Source organism: Sinocyclocheilus grahami, unplaced genomic scaffold (assembly GCF_001515645.1).
Source record: "Sinocyclocheilus grahami isolate Dianchi unplaced genomic scaffold, SAMN03320097.WGS_v1.1 scaffold621.1, whole genome shotgun sequence".
Lineage (NCBI taxonomy): Eukaryota > Metazoa > Chordata > Actinopteri > Cypriniformes > Cyprinidae > Sinocyclocheilus > Sinocyclocheilus grahami.
This window is the reverse complement of record NW_015505800.1, coordinates 574,187-598,167: the sequence shown is the minus strand read 5'-3', so window position 1 is coordinate 598,167 and position 23,981 is coordinate 574,187. Positions and strand designations below refer to the sequence as shown.

The 23,981-nt window shown below is 35.5% G+C and overlaps 1 protein-coding gene across 1 annotated transcript in view; it reads right to left on the bottom strand.

The window, feature by feature from the left end:
• The window catches only part of rasa2 (RAS p21 protein activator 2), a 40,889-nt gene that overhangs the window by 12,943 nt on the left and 3,965 nt on the right, over nt 1–23,981 (bottom strand). Inside the window, exons 2-17 of the mRNA XM_016241398.1 lie at nt 17,255–17,378; nt 15,094–15,200; nt 14,912–15,006; nt 12,206–12,282; nt 9,174–9,257; nt 8,755–8,827; nt 8,524–8,600; nt 7,109–7,210; nt 3,222–3,375; nt 2,740–2,894; nt 2,200–2,314; nt 1,962–2,036; nt 1,539–1,662; nt 1,231–1,337; nt 885–971; nt 667–744 (exon numbers count right to left, since the gene is read on the bottom strand). Of these exons, the coding sequence (XP_016096884.1) occupies nt 667–744; nt 885–971; nt 1,231–1,337; nt 1,539–1,662; nt 1,962–2,036; nt 2,200–2,314; nt 2,740–2,894; nt 3,222–3,375; nt 7,109–7,210; nt 8,524–8,600; nt 8,755–8,827; nt 9,174–9,257; nt 12,206–12,282; nt 14,912–15,006; nt 15,094–15,200; nt 17,255–17,378 (1,634 nt within the window). The remainder of the gene's footprint in view (nt 1–666; nt 745–884; nt 972–1,230; nt 1,338–1,538; nt 1,663–1,961; nt 2,037–2,199; nt 2,315–2,739; nt 2,895–3,221; nt 3,376–7,108; nt 7,211–8,523; nt 8,601–8,754; nt 8,828–9,173; nt 9,258–12,205; nt 12,283–14,911; nt 15,007–15,093; nt 15,201–17,254; nt 17,379–23,981) is intronic.

Here is a 23,981-nt window from a genome sequence, read left to right as displayed (position 1 = left end):
TTAAAGTTTTCAATTGATATATAATTTCTGATGATTTCTAAAGTGTGATAGAGAAAAAGGCAATAAAGAAGACTTTTTTTGACAAAGGTCAGACCTCCTGTTACGATGTAGATTTTTGAGGTGCACTCTTGTCATAAATTAATCTATTACTTTTCCTAAATAATTTTTAACACTAAAATTGGTAAAATATCTATTTAGGAGTCTTAGACCTTTCCAACGATATACAGTTTGTCATGATTAGATTAGGATTTAATTGTAATATAGTGAAGTAAACTTAGGCGTCCCACAGAGGGTGACAGTTAAAGGGTTAATAGAGTATGAGTGTTTTCAGGGATCTTTGTAAAAAAGATTAATATTTTTAAATAATATTCATTATGATATCAGGACAGTTGTATCACGCTGACATTTTTTGTATTATGCACCCCTAAAAATATAAAAATGTAATTTTAATTTTGAAATTAAAAACATACTCATCACAAAACTGCATTTAAGAGTATTTCTGGATAAATTAATAGATCCGGATCAAAAAAGAAAAAAAGAGCATCATGTCATTGACCCACAAGCATCTAAAGTATCAGTCCAATCTATTTAGAATCTGAAACAATCGGAATATAATGAAATATGATTGTATCAACACAGCTCAAATGGTTAGTTAGAAATACTTACCATTTTAACTTTTTCTATACATTCATCTTCTTGGAATAACTTGAAGAAATCGTACATATAGGTTTCTTTAAAGCTAGACTGGAAAAAAAAAAACGGAACACGTCACAACAGAAACAAGAACAGGAATTTAAAACATATTCTGGTTTGGCTCTATATCTAGGGGAAAACTTTCAAAAGTTGGTTCCCTCAGCACACCGTATGACTAACAGCTGACGTACCAGTTTGTTCTTGGAAAGGCTGCCCCAGCTGCCCAGAGACTGGATGGTTTTAGAGATAAGAGTAAGTGTGCGGGAAATTTCAGGGTCCTGAGACAAAGAAAGTATAAGTTAAAAACTCATTTTTAATTCGAAACACTTTCATTTACTGGCAATTACTTTATGCTCTTACAAATAACACATGTACTGTTGACTGAAAGCATTCTCAGCAGAGACTAGAGTGTCTCAATGGGTCTTTCCTGGCATAAATAAATTAGTCACATGCTAAAAATAGGAAGTAAATCATGTTTGTTACGACTAGGTAGTTTGTTTTAGCTGTGGTGTGATGTGGCTGTTTTGTTGCACTCACAGGATGATGGGATCTCAGCTGGAAGGTGTGTGGAGAGAGAACAGCCACCGCAAAGAACCTCAGAAATACGAAACTACTGACCGCTGAGTACTGCACATGAGGATCCGCTGTGGTGAGACACACACACACACACACACACAGATTATTAGTCCTGACTGAGTATCTGGCTCTTCCTAGTGGTGAATCAACACAGTCCTTCATGAACGCATACAGAGACGTCAGTGTGGTCCCACTGAAACATTGCTGAACAAAATACATGCACAAGTAAATGAGAGTGAAAGCATGTTTGTGTGCATGTGCCGCCTGACCTGGAAAGTGTTTAGACGCGAGCTGTCTGAGTGACCTGAAGACGTCACACATGAGGGGAGGACAACTGGAGCTGGACTGTGTTATAAACGTAAATACCTTCTGCACATAACCCTGAAGATTCTCCTAAGCACACCCAAACACATGTACATGAGATGTAGAAAGTACTTTTCTTTATGGCAGACACATTTTTTTCATGAGAATTTATTACATCTAACCTCTAAAATTAAAGCAACATGAGCTTATTTATACCTGGACATCAATTTGAACAAATTAAGAACTATATCAGATGGTACAAACAGAGGAAGTCATTTTTGTCAGGTATGTGGCATTTTTCCCAGAGTCACCCCTTAATTTTCAACTTATGCCAACTTAGGCCAAATTATGTACATAAATTCAACAAAGAAATATCATCATCATCTCACCTTGTTGACTTCCACATTATCGCCCTCTTTTAGTTTGACAGGATCGATCTCACAGGTTTTATTTGATTCAAAGATCTGTAAAAGCAGAATGAAAACAACAAACCATTTTATACTGTGTAAATAAGAGTGTTAATAACTGTAGCAAATCTGAGCCACACATTTTAATGCAGCTATAAACAGTCCAGTTATCATTAAAAGAAACAAACAAAACAAGTAATAGTAATATTGTGTGTCTCACCTCATTTAGAACAGGTTTGAGAGTGACGGTCAAGTAACTTCTGCCCACAATCTTCATCATGTCATCTATGCAGCGGGTGGCCAGAGAATTCCCTCTGAATATGGTGTTGGCCTCTCTGCACAGGGAGACAGAGGGCATTTCAGAGGATAAAGAAACAGTGAGTGTGTCTAACCTAGACAAACTCTGGGTTACAAAACATAACAAAACAAAACAAAAACAAAAACCATGTGCATGTTAAACAAAACACACACAAAAAAAACAAAACAAAAACCATGTGCATGTTAAACAAAACACAAAAAAACGAAACAAAACAAATAATAACAAAACAAAAACTATGTGCATGTTAAACAAAAAAATAAACTAATATTATCAAAACAAACACACCTAAATGCATATTAACAAACAAAAAACAAACAAACATTAACAAACAAAAATCTATATGCATAATAACAAATAAAATACAAAATAAAAAACTAAATGAATATTAACAAAACAAAACAAAAACGATATAATTGTTTGCGTGTGAATGTGATACTAAACTGTGTATTCTCCAGCTCCAGAGCAGCAACAGAGGTGAGAAAGGGCAGCAGTCTGTTGTGATGGAGCAGCAGTCTGACTACAGGAAGCAGTGCTTCGTACCCCACACTCTCTCGGCAAATATCTCCCAGAACATGAGCCGCTGATGCTGAGATCGGCTAGAGACACACACAAAATTAAGAAATTAAAAGAACATGAATTTGCATCCCAAAATGAAAATTCTGTCATCATTTGCTCATCCTCAAGTTGTTCCAAACCTGTATGAATTTCTTTTTTCTGCTGAACACAAAAGAAGATATTTTGAAGAATGTGGGTAACCAAACAGTTTCTGGTGCCCAATGACTTCCATAGTATTGAAACAACTTGGTTTGGAACAACTTGAGGATGAGTAAAAGATGACAGAATTCATTTTTGGGTGAATTATGCCTTTAAGGCTTGAGTCAAAGTGCATAAGGTCTTCAAGATAAAAGGGGGCACAACTGTACCTTGACATCCGGGGATTTGAGCATTAGGTTGCGAAGGGCCGTGTAGCAGGCAGAAGACAGGACGTTGTCCTCCGTGTATGTTACCTTCAGACGTAAAGAACCCATATCATCTGGCTTAGACTTTGTACCGTTTCCTTTTGGCTGCAGCAAGTACCTAGGAAACAAGGCAAAAGCAATTTCCCATATTTTACAGTGTAACACAGCTTCAACATTCAATATGCTGTATCTTAGACTTTGTACCGTTTCCTTTTGGCTGCAGCAAGTACCTAGGAAACAAGGCAAAAGCAATTTCCCCTTTTTAATGAGCTATTTTACAGTGTAACACAGCTTCAACATTCAATATGCTGTATGTTAGATTGTTAGATTGCTATATATGAAATATTCACAATGATTTAACTGCCAATATAAAATGAACAACATTGTGAGTATTACAATGATTCTGAAGCCATTTTTATTTACTCATTACGTTTCTGTCATTCAATGTGTCATTAAACTAACGGGTGTTGAGAAAGCGACATTTTAAAAGCAAAAACATTCGATTTGATAAGTTTCCATGAATCAGTTCCAACTATTTCTATGATTTGCCTGGAAACATTGCATCAGAAAATTCTGGTTTAACATTGAGTCATCAGCCAGAAATGTTCACAAAATTATTTTTCATAAAGTAAAATTGTTTTAGTTGTATATATGTAGGTAAATCTTGCTGTATATTATCATTAAGACGTTTTAATGTTTTTGAAAGAATTCTCTTATGCTCACCAAGGCTTTCTTTCAGGACTATTTGATGAATAGAAAGTTAAAAAAAACAGCAATTATTTGAAATAAAAATCGTTTGTAACATTTTACAATCAACCTCAAATTTATTCAGACACCTTCAACATTTCTTGCATTATCACTATATTTATTCTCTATAGTTTAGAAAATGGTAATAAAATATGACAAGAACTCAGAGTTAAACTGTGTCAGAACAAATCCATCTTGATAATGTCAGATAACAATTAAGCAAAACATAGTCCGGTCAAAGTGTCTGAATAATTTTTGTTCCCCATTTTTTTTTTTACAATTTTACTGGTAGTCCACTGTATGAATAATTTTTGGGGTATGATATGTCACAGTTTACTTTATTTTGCTATCCTCACTTACATAAATGAACTATAGTGTCCTGCACCCACTAGTAAAAAAATATCAAAAATTATATCTGGTGTCTGAATAATTTTTTGTTTAACTGTATTTATGAATGTAATGTATTGTACTTTTGATCAATTTATTGCATCCTTACTGAATAAAATGATCTATTTCTTATCGCCCCAAACTTTTGAATGGTAGTGTATCACTGTTTCTACCAAAATATTAAGCAACTGTTTTCAACATCGATAAAAATAAGAAATGCTTCTTAAGTCGCAAATCAGCATATGATTTCTGAAGGATCATGTGACACTGAAGACTGAAGTAATGGCTACTGAAAATTCAGCTTTGTCATCACAGGAATAAATTACATTTTAAAATATATTCCAATATAAAATATAAGAAAAAATAGGAAATATTATTTCACATTACTACTTGTTTTTACCATATTTTTACCAAATAAATGCAGCCTTGGTGAGCATAAAAGATTTCTTTCAAAAACAACTGTATTGAGATATATTAAATAGTGAATAGTGATAAAAACCTGAACATTATTGAGATATAATTTTTGTTAGCTCTGTTGCCCAGTGCTAATTTATAACGACAAAACCTGGAAGCATTTTTTTTTATCCTTTCTATTTACGTGTCTGACATGTAATTTATCCTTTGTGTCATTTGCATTGCTCAAACTACAAAGTACAGGAATTAGTGCGGCAAGACTGTATTTAAGAGTGTCAGCGTCTGTGTGTGAGTATGTGAGCATGTTTTATGCTAGGTTCATGCAAAAGCTCACCCACGCAGTAGACTCACTGCCCTCATTCAAAACATGTAGATCAGTATCAACAAGTTCCCTCTCAGTCTACACACACACACACACACACACACACACAAATGCACGCACATACAATGTTTACACAACACTACTGGTAGGACGGTGTGATCCACAGTCTTGAGGACACAAGGGAAGCGGGCAACAGAAGCAATCCACCCAAAACACACACACACCTACACAAACCCACAGTCTTTCAAACGTTTCTCAACAAAAACTATCAGCGATAAGACACAATTGCAGCTGAAATTTATATTATGGACGCTGCAGTCAGCGGTCATCGCAAATGTCACAATGCGTGGCCTTGAGTAATGGCCTCTAGAGTCAGTAAAGTATTGCTGAAGTATGTGCTTTTAAGCTCTGACCTCAGAGAGGTGGTGCGCTCATGCCTGATTGGGCAGATAAGGACAGTGCAGAGCTGGGATTGGCTGTTATTCCTTCCTCATCTGTTCATCAGTATACCTCACTCACACACTGAGATCAGCAGCACTGCATTAAAGTGTGTGCATGCACACCTTTATTTCATACAGTTTGTTTATTATGTGTATTACAATTAGACTGAACAATTGGTAACACTTTACAATAGGGTTCCATTTGTTAACATTAGTTAACTAATAAAAAATAAAAACTTCTTAAGCACTTATTAGTCTTCATACCAGCACTTACAAATACACATTAGTTGTTTGTTAATATTATTTAATGGGCCTGCCCTAACTTGAATTAACAATTAAAAGTTGTATTTGTATTAACTAAAATTAATAAATAGGATTAAATATGCAGTAAATGCATGTTTCAAAGTTGTAAATAAAAAAAGATTGCTCAAGTATGTTTTACAAGAAAATACTTCAAAAAGTTCATGTTTGATTCTATGTTACTGGCCATTTCTTTCCAATTATTTGTTAAATTTACAAGCATTTTTTTTTTACAGGTGTTGTACATTTATTTAGAATTTTGTCCTTCATTGTGTTGTGTTGCGGGGTTCACGGAATTGTCTGTAAAATTAAAGGGGTCCTATTATGCTCTTTTACAAAGTCTTGATTTTGTTTTGGGGGTGTACTAGAACAGGCTCTCATACTAGGTTGTTTGAAAAACACATTATCTTTCACATATTTTACATTATTACAACACCTCTCTCCTCAGTCTGGCATGAACGGCTCGAATAGTTCCTGTATCAAATGAAGGCCCGCCTTCTGAAATACGAAATGTGCTGTGATTGGTTAGCTGGGCCAGTGTGTGCTGTGATTGGCAGCACTCGGCGCCTGGTCGGCAAATGTCATGCCCCTTACCATAGCCGCCGCCGAGCTTCAGTGTAAATATTGCATCAAAATCAAATCAATTTGAGCGCGATTTAAACCCGGATGATTGTAACCACTCTAAGTTCGTCTGTCTTGGGAAAGCTAGTGTGTGTCCGACATAGTGATAACACTCGTTGCCTTCTCTAGTGCAGCTCAACCAGGTCTCGTCCCATTCTTCTGTATTTGTGATATCACAAATCCCAGAAAATATGCGTTGTAGTCCAAACGTGTCGTTCGTTGTAGTTTTTGAAAAGTGATTTCTGTTAAATAAAAGATCTCCTTTTGAAGTGGACTTTGAGCTTTGTAACTTTGCAGATCTTTTTTATGCTCAAACAGCAACATTACAGACTAACTAAAGTTGAAAAAGTGACAAAGCATAATAGCACCCCCTGGATAATGTCCTGGCAGGAAATTACCAGCCCTCTTTTTTTTTTTTTGTGTGTGCATTTTTTTCAGTAAGCTTGCTGTTTGTTTTTTTTTAACAAATGAACAAAACTTGACAAAAAATGACCCTCTAATTTCTTTTATCTAAAAAAACTAATGAATAGTTTACATAGTTGCATAATTTTATATCACTGACAAATTGAATATTCAATATACTGACCAGTCCTACTTGTAAGTATGTGAGTTCTTCTTACCATGCTCTGTGAATATGGTCATTTCTCAGGATTTTCACAGATATCCGTGTCTCTCCGAGGAACACATCCTGTGCCAAGTTACCATTATTCCACAGCTCCACCCTGCATGGAAGAATACAAGAGAGCACGCATTAGCTAAATGTTCATTTACGAACACACATACACAAACAGAGCTCTGTTTCAATGTATTTAACACACGTTTGAACTTCTCCCATTGAAACTGAATCTGAAATTCAGCACGCAGAGCACAGATGGAGTTGCATCAAAGTGGGTTAGTCATTTTTCTCTCCACTACTCAATGAAGCTTTTTTCACATATCAAACATGCAGACAAATATATTGCCTCTGAGTGGAAAATAAAAACCATCAACACACTAAAACCATGCATAAACACACACACGCCCACCCACCCACACACACACACACACACACATTAGTGTCATGAACTAATGTGCCGTCTGGTGGTTTCACCTACTCTTACCTGTCAGCTTCTGCAGAGGGCTATATGGGACAATTCAGAGTGGCACATTACGTGTCAAATCAGATCAAAGCCACATTCATCAAAACATTTGTGACAGAACATACATTCATCCAATCAAATAAGCACTCGCTCCTGATTATCATAATCATCCACAAACAGTCAATATGTGCAGATATATGCAGTTTAAAAAAAGACTAAAACAAAAGTCTGCATCCAGGAAAGCAAATTATCAAACAAAACAAATAGATCCAGCTAGGACAGGCAAAGATGAAACAATGACAACACAATAATAGAGAAGATAAGATAAGATAAGAGAAGAGAAGAGAAGAGAAGAGAAGAGAAGAGAAGAGAAGAGAAGAGAAGAGAAGAGAAGAGAAGAGAAGAGAAGAGAAGAGAAGAGAAGAGAAGAGAAGAGAAGAGAAGAGAAGAGAAGAGAAGAGAAGAGAAGAGAAGAGAAGAGAAGAGAAGAGAAGAGAAGAGAAGAGAAGAGAAGAGAAGAGAAGAGGGTTTCACCTACTCTTACCTGTCAGCTTCTGCAGAGGGCTATATGGGACAATTCAGAGTGGCACATTACGTGTCAAATCAGATCAAAGCCACATTCATCAAAACATTTGTGACAGAACATACATTCATCCAATCAAATAAGCACTCGCTCCTGATTATCATAATCATCCACAAACAGTCAATATGTGCAGATATATGCAGTTTAAAAAAAGACAAAAACAAAAGTCTGCATCCAGGAAAGCAAATTATCAAACAAAACAAATAGATCCAGCTAGGACAGGCAAAGATGAAACAATGACAACACAATAATAGAGAAGATAAGATAAGATAAGATAAGAGAAGAGAAGAGAAGAGAAGAGAAGAGAAGAGAAGAGAAGAGAAGAGAAGAGAAGAGAAGAGAAGCGAAGAGAAGAGAAGAGAAGAGGACTCACTTGATCTCTAGTTTCTCTATGTCCTCCTCCTCCACGTGAAAATGTGACCTCCCTTTGTAACTGCTTGACCTTGTGACCTGCCGAAACATTGGGAATTGTGAATGTAAGGCTAACGCTACAGATGCATATGACAACATACTTTATTAAGTTGTTTAGAGGGGTTCAGAAACAATTTAGACTCACAAAATCAACATTCATTAACTAATATTCAATAAATGGATGAGGTCATACCTCAAAATGAAAGGTCTCCTCAAACTGAGGGTCACTGGTTTTCTTCTTCACTTTAGTTTTTTTCTGGTCAGACCTGAGAGAGAGAGAGAGAGAGAGAGAGAGAGAGAGAGAGAGAGAGAGAGAGAGAAACAGAAAGACACAGAGCAGGATGTTATTATTGAATCAGAGCGGATGTTATGTACTAATTTCTGCCTAGATCAGAAACGGCTATTTCTGATCTAGGCAGAAATAAACAATTTCAGAAAGGCTGAAATTGTTTTATGACCGACTGATTTAGAAACAATCACAATGGAGCATTTTGACTGTTTTCAGTACTTGATTAGAAACCATCATATTTTATGCAAACCTCTGTTCCTTTACTGTAAACCTTGTGATTTTAGTGCACCATCAATATGACTTCAAAATGTTTATAAACCCACCTGGCGGGCCCTACAAGGGTTACTGTGGCGTATGGATCGCAGTTCTGCCCACTTATCAACGGCAAACCCTGACATGCAATTATCCTGCAACAAACACACAGCTGTATTAATGAGATTGTTTAAAAACATACATTCAAGTCAATAATGAAACCGCATTCTTAATCCATTTGACTTTTAAAATGTGACATCATTCCAAGTGAAACAGGATACTTAGGCTACTGTTTTAAGCTATCTAAATAATGCCTAAATATATATTTGGCATATATTCTTAAAATACAAAGCACCAGTATCACTGACTCATTCACATAAAGACCATGAGTGGGTTGTTTTGACCCAGCGGTTGGGTTACTACCCAGAAGGTTGGGTTAAACATTTAAACCAACCGCTGGGTCAAAACAGCCCAATTGCTGGGTTTGTCCATATTTTACCCAGCACTGGGTTGTATTTAACCCAGCATTTTTTAGAGTGTATTAATAAAGCAAATGGGGCAGCTTTGATTTTATGTTTGCCAGTCTGCCCAGTACTGTAGATTTTCATTCATTCATTTTTTCAATACTGTCAGTTTTGATCAAATTAAACACACACACACACACACACACACACACACACACACACACACACACACACACACACACACTCACACACCTATATCTATCAAATTTATCATAACTGATAGTAAAGACATTTACATTGTTACATTGCTTTACATTGATTTCTATTTCTATATTTTGAACGGTTTTCAACATTGATGAAAATTTTTATTTTTCCAATGCAATGTCACAAAATGCAATGCAATATAAAAAAAATATATAGCCTATTTATTTTGTTTCACTTTAAAAAAATCTACTTATAATTTAGTAGGTCTTTAATTTGCAATAACAGCAAAAATGACAAAAAATGCAACTATTACGTGAATAATACAAACACTTTGCTGGAAATCAATGGCACACTGCGCAAAACATGACTGACTTGTTTGGAGATTTCTAGACTAGAAGTCATTCTTGAAATTTGATCAAATCTGAACTATTTTAAATAGGTGACATTCAAACCAGCAGAATTTTCAAAACAAATGTTGCCAGCAGTAAACACAGGTACATGATCAACAAATGTGTTATGTAGTGGCCCAATAGGGCAAGTGACTGTCAGTGAACTGGGACTGAAACTCTCTCACACTGGCCCTCTTCCTTATTGTTGAGCACCGATGTTGACTTTTTCAGAGGATCCTCTACGTCACATGTTCAAATGTGAATGAATGAAAGAATAAGACGATGAAAGAAGAACAAGCATAAATGAAAGTGTCAGACAAGAAAAAATGAAATATGAAAACAGAAGCACTGCTATCCAAGACAGAAAGTAATTCACACTTGTAGTTGTCATGGTGACAGCCATGAAGAGGCGACGGAAGGTGAGAAAGAACGACAAAGAGTGAGAGAGCATGAAAGAGAGAAAAAAGCAGTGTGACAGCAAAACAAAACCACAGGAACAGCACAGAACGAACTTCCTGCCGTCACGGCATCACTTCCTCTTTCGTCAACCTGCTCTGTGGGAGAGTGTGAATGAACAGCGATGGCCAGCATTAAACACACCGACACAAGTCAACAACTCTGTGTTGAGTCAAACCATTTTTCACACCGTTAAAGAAAATACATACACCCTGTAGAGGTGTAAATATGAATTTCACAGGTATTCTCCCCCACCCAGACAACACACACTTCTGAAGTTATCAACACGGTGTCCACAGCATACAATATGTAGTATTTCATGTGAAGCACCATCAAACCACAACAGTAAACCAAATAAGGACCATTTGAAAACATGCCTTTTAAATATACAGAAAAACTTTTATGAATAAGTAAGCATATAGCCAGGCATCCCCGTTATCTCAGTAGTAGTTGTCTAGATCAGAGATTCCCAAACCTTTTTGTCAGCCGAACTCTTTTGACATAAAATACTTTTTAAAAAACAATTTCTAGCTCATATTTTCAGCATTTAACAGCACATTTGTTCTCGGTTCTCTAGATATATTGGTTAATAGCCACATGACTTGCAGAAAAATCTAATAAGCATTTTGATTGTTTTAAAAAAAATTATTTTAATTAAGTTCAAAAAGAAATTGTGCTTAATTTGTCATGAACTGCGATATGATAAACATTTCATCTTATAAGACAGAAATCTAATATTATTGTAATAATATAATTGTGAATGAAAAAATATATTTGATAATTTTAGAGAGAGAGCGAGAGAGCGATAGATAGATAGACAGACATATAGATAGATAAAATTATTATAAAAAATTAAGACAGAAATCTAATAGTATTGTAATAATATAATTGCGCTTCAATGAAAAATATATTTGATAATGTTACAGAGATAGATAGATAAAATTATATTATAAAGAATGAAGACAATACGATTGTACTTCAACTAAAAAAATCTATTCTAAATATTCTAAATTAAATTCTAAATATTCTAAATTAAATACAATTCTACAGAATACTGTTATAATTATATTATTTTTAGTACATTTTATTTTTCACTAAACTTTACAATACAAATACTATGTCTTAAAAGCTTAAGGGTTTAACCTTTGAGAGAATTTATTTAAGCTGTGATGGCAGGGCAAAAAAAGGTCCTTTTAAAAAGACACTGGACACTACAAAATGGATATTGGATTGGATACTAGTGAAACAACTACTAGAATATAATGAAATATAAGTGACATAGCCTATATGCTTTTGACAAAGATTTTAAACTGAATACTATTAGGACACACAGTTACTTATGAATTGCCAACAATGGAGAAATATTTTTAGAACCACATGGTACAGTTAAGACATCTACCAGCAACGAATAAAGCGGCCCTTCTGACTAGCCAAACCTTGACCATTTAATTCGATATCCTGTTTCACTTTTAAGTTTGTAACGTTACAAAAGTATAATGGGTTTTGAATGGCAATTCATGTTGAGCTCAAATACACTAAACTCATGTAGAAACACACAGACACATGCACTGACCGACAAGCATCACTTACTGAACCACAAGCTGTTGGCAGATGGAGCCATTCTCTGTGATCAGTTCATTCAGCTTCATCTCTAAATGAACCTTCCCCTGTAAAAGTAAAAAGACTTATTTCACCAAATCCAACAGATGTAATTACACTTCATTCAGTTGCGATATCTAGGATAACACAAGCAAACAGACACCAGAACTCAGTGTGCTTTATTTTTCAGTCATGTTGGACACTGCTTCTTTGTCTTTGCGCACTGACCCATTTATCAGCATTCACAAATTACATAAAAGAGAAAAAACTATAATATATACTTAATAGTTTGATATCTTAGCGAATGCAATGCCATTCAGACATTTTAAATGTTTAAGTTCATAAATACATTTTAGGGCCACTAAATATGAAATTCAGATGATAGGATCCGTCCCACAAACCATCATTCAGACGTCTGCTTATAACAAAAAAAGTCATCTGAAATACAGAATGTGTTTTGAAGGCCGTGGCACTGAAGATCAACTACTGACATGTTTACGATATGATATGATATGATATATGTTGAAATCACCTATCCAGCCAGTCAAATTTGTTGAGGCTGATAATGTCGGAATGAGAACGAGTGCAAACAGAGGAGAGCTGAGGAGGAAAAGACGGATAGAGGAGAAAAACGAAATAAAAACACCCACATACTCCTACGCAATATTTTGTGCAAGTTCCTTTCAGAAATGACACAGAGAATGCACCAATAATTCAATGTTAACAGATGAATAAATAAGTCTACTTTTTAAAAATGTAAATATGTGAGTGCATTTTAAATACTTCAAAATGCAATATGAAGTGCCAATCCTCAAAGAAGCAAAAATATAGTCATAGAATCGAATCATTTAACCCTGTAGAAGATGTAGCTGTTGAGTAGATCTATTTGCAAGATACAGTACATCTATATAATTATAGAGCAATTAATTTCCTACGTATGTGGAAACAAAAAACTTGTTTTGTGTAAATAAGTTGTTTCAGTTTTTTGGAGTACGCAAGGGCTTTTTGAACACGGCGATGGAGGAACTTCTTGTGATTTCAGTCAGTTCTGGGCGGCTCTGAACATTATCTGACGGAACTGCCACCCACCTTTTTCTCGTCCTCAGAGTTAAACACACATACACCACAGTGTTTAATCGCTAAACATAACGTAAAGTAACACTGCAACGTAGACTGTAGGGCTATATGAAATCTATCAATATTTTTCAATACAATTTTCTGTATATCATGCTATTTAAGTTTTTAATCTGAAATTAGCCATGCATGTGTCCTTTTTAGTTAAAAATACAGGTGATTGTTGACAAGCAGATTAAAAATGATCAAATGCAGTAAAACATAAAAAGAATATTTTTCCACAGTATTTTACTAAATGAATACTGATACAAATAAGCTCTTTTATTTATATGCACCAACAGCGATATTTCTACAAAAATATTTTAATATATGACAAACGTTATACAGAGACTTTCCCAGAACAATTCTGTGTGACTTCAAACAAATCACTGAATCAGAGTCTGAATCTACTAATTGAAAAAGACAGTTTGAACTGATTTACAGAAAATAATCTGTTTCTTGCTACTAAAAAAGCCAGTGAAGTCGCAAAGCGAGATGAAGGAAGGATTTCGAACCTAGTCTGTAAACATGGCTGCTTTGAGGAAAGCTGTGCAAAGCCGAAATGTGTTGATCAACAATTTTATAATGACATAGTCTAGTTTATTAAAGGCTTTTTAATTTTTAACCATGCGAGTGCCTTGGAGTATTACACTGTCTGTAAAAATGCTCTGTATTTCAGGTGACTTTTTTTTGTTTAGTTTCAGGTGACTTCTTTGTTTAAATCAGACTTCTGATTTATGATGATTTGTGGGACACATCCTGTCATCATATACAGTGGCCCTAAAACGTATTTAGACACTTCAGAAACACAGTTTAAAAAGAAAACAAAAGGCAACTAAAATATTCAAAATATTGCCAAATTCCAATTTGAACTCATATTATCAATACACATATATAAAACGTAGAAACACTTATGCAGGAGCTTGCTTTCTAGGTTGGAAAAGTGGCAAATCTGCTATTTGTAATTATTTTCCCACTGTTTTTTTCTTTCTTTTACAAATATGTTTTAAAATTACATCGCAAGGATTCCAAATGTTGCCAAATTCCAATTAAAACCGTTGCAATCAATAACGTAGAAACTCTTATGCAGAAACTTGCTTGTTAGGTTTACTTTTCTCATTAATTTCCAAACGTGGCAAAGCGCTATTTGACATTGTCTTTCCGTTGTGTGTGAGTGTGTGTGTTTTTTTTTCAAAACACTTTTTACAAAAGCAAATGCGTTTACATAACCACTTTTTGTTTCTGATACAGTCCACACCCCCCAGCCCCCAGTTCTGCTGAATAGTGAATCATACTTGTGTACAAAACAGATCCGTGCATACACCATACACAAAAACAGGATGTGGAGTTGGGCCTGAATCTGCTTTCAAGTCATTGGACCACATATAAGAGCTGACTAATCATACATTGATCTTATTGGGTACGGTGAGGCAATGAGTAATCATAAACTCACCCGATTGGTCCAAACCACGGCTGGAGACTAACCACAGAAGGGAAGTAAGGCTGTGTATTCATGTATTGCTCTGTTGGGTGTGTGTTTGTGTGTTAAATGATAACTTCTATGCCATCTAACCGTTCACTCACCTGAACTTCTGAGTGTGGATCCACGGGCTGTAACTGAAACCAGTTCTCTTTCCCGCAGTACTTATATAGATCTTCCTTCCTGATGGCTACTTTCCCTACAAACACACACGCAAGCTTCAGTTGATATGTACACTGTTTATTAGTCTTGAAAATCAGACAAAACAAGAGCGAAAGATACTGACCTACAGGTAGATCCCTTATTTGGAACATGCTCTTGGCGTACACGTAGAAGGACAGGCATTGGAATGGGCGTGGAATTTCGAAGTAGAAGTCCTCGCTATAGAACGGACTAAAGCACAGGACAGAGCGTGTTAAATACAAGCACAGTGACTCCATAAACAAAACGTCTATTTCTGATTAAATATAATAAATATCACCAATTTAAGTTCAAAATGTAAAGCATGGCGCTGGAATCTCAATGGGTTTGATTCCCAGAGAACGCAAAGATTGATAAAATGTGTACCTTGAATTCAGGACACTGGTTTTAAATAAAGATAGCACAAGCTCATATTTCACCCACAACACCACTAATTCAATTACATTAAAAAGTCCTGTGTCACTTTGTGGTTGTCAAAAATGTTAGTGGATCATGTTCATAACTAAATGTGATGGACTACATTTGGTTACTCTGCCTCAAACACTTTTTGGGGTCAATGTAAGCACAGAATTAAAAAAAATATAAATATTGTGTATCATTAAAAAAAGCATCCAAAAAAACCTGACAGATTAAAAAGGTTCAACGTGCAAAAAAAATTACTTCTAGCTGTGTGACTGCAACAGTCAAATACCTCAGCTGAGACTTGAGAGGAGAATGCTCATCCACCCACACACACTCCAGCTCTCTTACACACACACACACACATTACACACTCATAGCCCCCGCACTCAAGAGCGCATGCGCTCCCACATACATTCACACAAACAGATTCTGACCTCCCGAACACTGCTACAGGTAAAACTACTCGACTCGAAATACTGAAAACGTGGCGACATGGCAAACATGAATGGCCTCAGATTCAAAAGTGTTTAATAATAAGCCAAATGAGAGGAAGAAAGATTAGGAGAGGTGAAGACAGACTTGAGGGAAATCTTCACGCTCTGAGAGAGGCTGATTGCAAACGAGTGTGTGAACGAAAGACAAGGAGTGATAGCTAACAAGTGTGAGAGAGTAAAGTGAGGGAACGCGTAGGTGGACACCCTTCCTTAGACACAGCCAACAGAGCCCTTTGAACCAAGGGGGAAAAAAACAGTTGTGAAATACCACGAGAGGAAAAGCCTTCAGAAAGAGAGTGAGATAAAGAAAATGTGCTTCTTTCAATGACTAGACGCTTTTGCAACCGAAAATGTACACAATGTAATATTGTCAAACACAGTGTTTTAGGTGCGATATCAAGATGAACTATCAGACCAGGCAAATCCGGTCCACAGTGGAAGGCCTACTTTGAGTATAATGAATGAGTGAATAGTAAATAAAAAATGGTTTTTAAAATTAAAACTAAGGTTTGAAGCTCTCACACGCGCGTAGAATTGCATTGAAAAATGTCTTAGAGAACTGTGATTGGACTCTTTTGACTTGGCCAGTGAGCAAACATCCACAACACCTTAGCAACAACCCAAACACCCTGGCAACCTGCTAAAACACAGAATAGCTTAAAGTGATGGTGAAAATTCTGTCATCATTCGCTCACCCTCATGGTATTCCAAACCTGTATGACTTTCTTTCTTCGGTGGAACACAAAATAAGATATTTTGAAGAACGTTTGTGAACATTCAATGAAAGTCAATGGGGTCCAAAATAGCTTCAAACCCCCTTTTTATTATATGGGCAAAACTCAGATACTTTTCAAAGTATCTTCTTTTGTGTTCCACAGAAGAAATAAAGTGATATGAAGGTGAGTAAGTGGTGACAGAATTTTCAATGGGGCGAATTATCCCTTTAACATCTGCAAAAAAAAAGAATTACTCTTAAAATACGCAAAATTATTAACATCACCAAAACAATTGTGGGTTACCATGTTCTATTGCATCGCACATTTTAAGTGGTTAAGTTCTACCCACATTTTCTTCAGAAAATGTTTACATCTATTTGTATATTGTAATATATTATATTTTGAGCAACTACTGTGAAAGACAAAATAAATTGACATAAAAGGGCAGTGTTTCCGCTCTTGTTCGAATTACGTGTACATGGCAGACAGAAAAAAATATAGGCCTGCATTTTTGTGAAGCAGCATGAAAACCACATATATGAGAAGTGCTGTAAGATAAATATCATCAGCATCAGCATGTAGTTCACATGTGATGTTTGTGTGCTTATGTGTACCAGTGTGTTTATCATCTTACCTTACGCTCTTCTCATAGACTTTTGTGCGATATACTTCCTCCTGGTCCAAACTGATTGTACAGAAGGTGCAGAGGTCACGGAGACGGTTCGGCCCTGAGCTCGGACCCAGATTTTTTGCTTCGCCTGCCGAGAGAAGCATAACAAGGGTGTAAGTCGACACACACTTCACACACTATTATTCACATTATTGCAGAGGATATTTCAGAAATACTTCTCCCAAAAGTGAAAATCTCAATGTATTGAAAAGCTGCCTAAGGACATCCTGCATAAGAACCTTTAACGGTTTTCACAGAAAATAACAAAAATTCAGCTTTTATTTTTGGTATTTGAACACTGCATTTGAATTAGAGGTTTGTCAGTTGTGGGGTTGGCAATGTACGGCCACTAACACACGCTATTGCACGCATACACTTGCAGGAGCGCTGTGGTGGTGCAGAGGCTTGAGGCGGATGTGGCCGCTATACGTGGAGCTCATCTAAGATGTGGTTACAGACGAGAAGCATTAACTTCCTCCCAGCATGCACTGGGGCTTCCAGAAGAGCGCTGATTCAAAAGATCAAATTCAAAAACATACACATACACAGCCACACATATTAATGTGTCAGAGGGCAGGTGTAGCCATAACAGATCCAGACCACATCAAACCAGGATGAAACAGCTAGAGATCTTTTCTGAATGCAAGAACAATTTATAAAAACAAACACGCACCTTATATCTTTATATGACAAATGTATAATATCAGATACTCTGGATTCTTTATTGTGGTTCCCAGCTTTCAGTTTTATGTCTCCTCTAATATCACCACAAATGTTGCCTTTTTTAAATAAATAAAGCCATTCATAAACTTTGGCTTTCAGCAGTTCAATGTTTCAATGTTTCAGTGTTTGGGATTCAGCAGTTGATTAGAAGTATAGACAAACCTCAGGTTTGTAAGGAGGCATAACAGGGTAATTTCACCAAACTATGGCCATATTTTACTACAAATTAAAGAAAATTAAGATGATAAAGAATTACAATTATTTTATTTGACATTATTATTTTATCATTATAAATAATCTCTCTCACACACACATGCAGAGTTGCACACACAAAACAATAATTCTCATTTCTGACAAAAGAAAATCTCATTACCATAGATTTTTATATATACATTTTATATAAATAACATTTTTTCAAGTGTTTGTTTGTTTTGCTTGCCAATGCTGTATTTATTTGATCAAAAATATTGTTTTCTATTTGAATATATTTTAAAATGTAATTGTATTCCTCTGATGGCAAAGCTGAATTTTCAGCAGCCAGTACTCCAGTCTTCAGTGTCACATGATCCTTCAGAAAATATTTCTTATTATTAAAACAGTTTTTGCTGCTTAATATTTTTGTGGAGACTGTGATATGCTTAAATTTTTTGACACTACCAAACTTCTGACCAGTAAAATTTAATATATAGTTTTAACATATTTTATATATATTTTATTTATGTATTTTGTGTCGCGATTAATGTAATGTTTGCTTATTTTAATTAAAATCGTGTCAAAATCATGTCAAAACAGGATGATTTTCATTGATTTATTACAGCGAGAAGATTTTTTTTCTGGTGGGGTAATATACTTCAAATAACATTCAATACATATCAAAAATCTTAAAAAATAACCCCCATTTTCTGTATGCAAAATATAATTTATTTTTATCTTTTGGGCTGATATATGACTCCATAATGCATTGATGACTGTATAAAATTCACCCTACAGAAGATGCTTATATTCTCATTAGGGATCAGAGACTGAATGCACAAAGTCTGCAACTTACACCTTTAGCAATTACACGGTCTCTGTTTCCGGCACACACACACACACACACACACACACCTAGGCTCTTCCCCTGAACCATTCAGAAAACAACATAAAATGCAACCCTGAGCAGCTCATAATGATGGTCACAGTCGACACAGATAAAGACTCAGAGGAAACTAAACTCCCAAGAGCACACTGCCGCAGGGAGCCGAGATAGCAGCCAATGCCCTACAGTGAACCCTCTCTTCTCACACACAAACACACAGGTGTGATGAAGAGAAGCGAATGTGTGTAGCACTGTATGCTTAGCAACGGAAGTGAATACAAACCACAACTGTGAGGCCTGAACAAACAAGCTAAACAAGGCTTCACACACATGCAGATACAAACTCAGGGGTTCCCTACATGCAAACACACACACACATGCACTCATACTTACACACTTACACATATTCATAGACATAAACAAACATGGATCAAAACGGTGTAAAAAAATGCAACCATACCGGATACATTTCTGTGCCGATGAAAAGATATGATTAAAATCATACCAGCTACATAATGCAGAACTCCACAGAAATCTCTGATCAGGGTTCGTACACATTTTTACCAATAAATTTCCATGAATTTTCCATGACTTTTGAGGTAATATTCATAACCTAATGTTCCATTATTTTACACAAAAGTTCAAATTTACCATAAAATTAATGACTATTAATGCTATTTGTTTGCTTTCTATTTGTTTTAATAATAAGTACAAACTGCGACTGTGCCGGAGAACATAACATCACATCACTGAATGCCCGAATGCTAAGTATTATAATTTGTTTAACCAATGTTATCATTTAAACTCAGGACCTGAATTTCGTTTTAGAAACCGTTTTGGTCTAACAGTAGTAGTCAGGTACAGAAATTAAATAAACTGCTAATTAAAAACAGTAAATTCACTTTTAATGTTTGTTTTGTAAATTTAAGCATCCGTGCAATTTCCGTTTAAGCACAAGAAGACTCGAAAGAGAGCTCAGTTTGTTACTTGCGCACTATTTTTTTTGTGCACACACTCAAAGCACGAACACAAAGAGCCGCATCTCAGACAGCGCACCATTACAAAACTGAGTTCACTTTTGCAACTTATCACATTTGAACCAACGGACAAATGCACAAAATTAAATCAAAATGCCTGTTTTGCCAAGTAGCCTATCCTCATAAGCGCAGTCTTACTCAAGTTAAAATACATTTATTTAAATGAACGTAAACTGTTGGGAGAATATCTGATGTGTGTCAGATCTGCATTCGGTATGAAAGCGACAGCAGCTTTTAACATACCTGCTGCTGTCTGTCATTAATGTTAAAGAACAAAATCACTCTACTCAAATCTGCTCTTGACTGAATAACTTCTTCATTTCTAATAAAGATCTATACTAATCTATACAATTATACATTATTGTATTTAGCTCCTGAATAGTACTGAAAAAACTTAAAGCACTGATTGTTCCAATTGTACCTTTGTGCTATGCTAGTATTTTGTTTACTTGATTGTTTACAAGTTTGTCTTTATGTATCATTATTTATTAAAATGCAATATTACATGAATGAGAAACAATAAAAATAATAACTAAATAATAAAACCAACCTTGTATATGAGGATACTCCCCAGTACGGGCATTTTGACATCGTTTTGTGTGTATTTGGCCACAATAGTGTAATAAGCCATGAAAAAGAACTCAATTTGGTACTCGTGAGGAGTTTGCGAGGCGGCTTTATGTGCACCCGCTTTGGATGTGACTGAGAGCGCACAGAAAACCCTAGTGGAGAATGCGAGTACTGAATGGTTTAAAAAGACGTGCAAATGATGAACTTTTGTGACCAACACTTGCCCGATTAGGCAAGTGACAATTCTGTCAACTGTCCCAAAACGTGAGCGAAAGTCTTGTATCGCAGTGTGCAGCAGCTCTCTTAGCGCAGACGAGATGTTCTGATGTGAAGCCATGAGAGAGAAAGAAGACGTGGTGCCGCTGAATCACTCACGCTAAGTGATTTCAAATAATTTGATTTGATCTGATATTTTGTGTTAATTTATTAACTCATCTAACCTACATGTTATATTGAATAAATGTTTGCGTGAATTTCCCGCATGATGCAAAACCTGCAGGGATGAGTAAAACTACGCAATATATGCGTAACCCCGCAACGAAATTAACGAAATTATGTCTATTATACGGATTTTTGTGAAAATACATTTCCGTGACTTTTCAAAACTTTCTACGTTTATTTATTTTTTGCAAACCTTTTCCAGCCCTGGAAATTGCCATTTTGAAATTCCATGACATTTCCAGGTTTTTCATGACTGTATGAACTCGCTCTGATGGTTTCCACAGAATTTGATTTGATGCCATCATTTACTGTCCAGTTCCATCATTAAAAATCTCCTTGGGCTTTATGAAATATTTTGCCTAATCTCGATATTTCTTTCAGCTAAAAATAAAAGTCTCTTTTTATCGTTCTGTCATATTTTATAGTATTTCAATTGATCAGAATTACAAAATTACCACTAAAATCATTGCAGTAAAAAGGATGAAAAGTCTACAGATTCCTTTTGGGTCTAAACCAGACTAAGAATACAAAACAAAACACAAGACAAAACAAAACATTCGCTATTGTCACAATTGATGAGACCGGATGAGACAAAACACCAAACACAAGACAACAAAACAAAAAGCCACAGGACACATGCCTACAAGGAAAACTAAACTGCTCATTTAACCAACAAAGTAAAACACACACACACACACACACAGAGAATTTGATATTATTAAGCTTATATTCACAACATCTTGATCCCCATGAGGGTTAATTTTATGCAGAAACACTGATGGCAACTGACTGATACAGGTTAAATCAATATTCATTCATATTTTTAGGACACAATATATTGTGAGTATCATTGCCTACACAAGTTAGTTAATATCACATTCACTCTTGAAGAGTGTTGCATCACATCATTAAACTGTGCTTAGTGGTAAAATCAGAGACTGTTTAGTGTTAGCTAAGCACACAGAAATATAGAAAATTGTAAAGGGTTCACAAACTTTCAAGCAACACTGAATATATATATATATATATATATATATATAAAGTTTGCATACAAAACTGTAGATTAACCACATACAGCAAAAAGTAATACTTCTTTACTGATATGTTCAGACTCATTCTGGTATGACTTTATGGATAGTTTTTAATGTGTTGCTCAAAACTATTTGTAACAAAATAGCTATTGCGAAAGAAGTATGAAGGCGCAAGAGAAGGATGAGGTTTGAGAGTGAATGGAGTAAGCGGTCAGAAGGTTATGAGTCAATGAGTGTGTGCCACAAGTTTTAAACACCAACCTCAGCTTGTTTGCTACCTTTAAAGGCTCCATGAAATCACTTGACGAACACACTCGACACAGGACTTTCGGACAAAACATATCAAAGAGACTTCACATCAATCGATATTTTTTTCATCGATATTTCATATATACATCAGTATTTTTGTCTGTTTTCTATAAAAGAGAAAGCTAACTTTTAGTTGAATGCAAGCATTTATATATGACCTCAAACCTAACAGACATGAACTAAAACCCACAAAACTTGGATACTGATTTCATACCCACTACAGGAAAACGAACAGTTGTATAGTGGTTTAAATATAATAGACTATCATGTTTGTCTATACTGAAATGTTCTAATAAGGGCATCAGAATTGGTTGACACCGGAACAATGTGGCCAGTATAAAGTCGTAAGAGTGTGTTGTAAGATGGTCCTCATAGATCCAGCCCTTTGTTCAGTTCCTCTTTGTCGGCTGTTATTAGTATACTACTGAATGCTTCACAGTTCTCCAGCACATCACAACAGGAAAACATTTCCTCCTGCTGTTTGTATATGTGCACGCACACCTGCTGATAGCCGGTGCTGGTGACCGCATGTAAATGTGGCCGTTTGTGTGCAAAAAAGAGGGGAAAAGAAAAGAAAAAGATAACATCAGAGTGAGCAAATAAGTCTTTTAGTCCATGAGGGTACCAATTAGTACACTACACTTTCCAATGGAAACGGCTCACAAAAAAAAACATTTTTTTACCAATGCTAAGGTATTTTGAGAGAATTTTAAACATATTGCTAAGGTGTTCAGAATAGTTTTTTGCACGTGTATGGTGTTCTGTGAGAATTTTTAACGTTGATAAGGTCTTCTGAGTGGTTTTTAGCATGTCTAGCATTAAAGCTAAGAAAAAACACCTATCCGAATGATTCTCTTGTCAATTCACTAACATTAAGCATGATTACAAATAACAGATTAAATAACATTACATTACTGCATAAATCAAGAATGCTTCAGGGAAGCTATTTAAATCATTATATGATCATTTCTCTGCAAAACTATGAACACTTGGTCTTGGTACATTTATCATAAGCATATTTTTTGATCAGTTAACGCTTTAGATTAGGAAACACATATTAACTATTAACTGAGTTTTCCCTTAATAAACTCCTAATTTGCTGCTTAATTAATAGGAAGTATAAGATAGTTGTTGTAGTAGTTATGTTTAGGCATTGGGTAGGGTTAGAATATGGACATATGGAACATGGTTATGCAAAATATGTGCTTTATAAGTATTAATAAATAGCCAACATGCTAGTAATATGCATGCTAATAAGCAATAGTAAATAGTGCACCCTAATCTAAAGTGTTACCCTTTGATAATTTCCTGCTGGCATATTTTGGCCAATATCTGAATACCAGATATATATTTTTTAAGCTATGGGATTTCAGTGACTTTAGCAGATGAATATTACTGCAGGAAAAATAAATAACATCATAAATGCTGCATGCACAGAACAGTTTATTTGTGTTTGTCGAGGCCATAACCCAATTTGTAGTTATGTGTGGTGTTGACATACA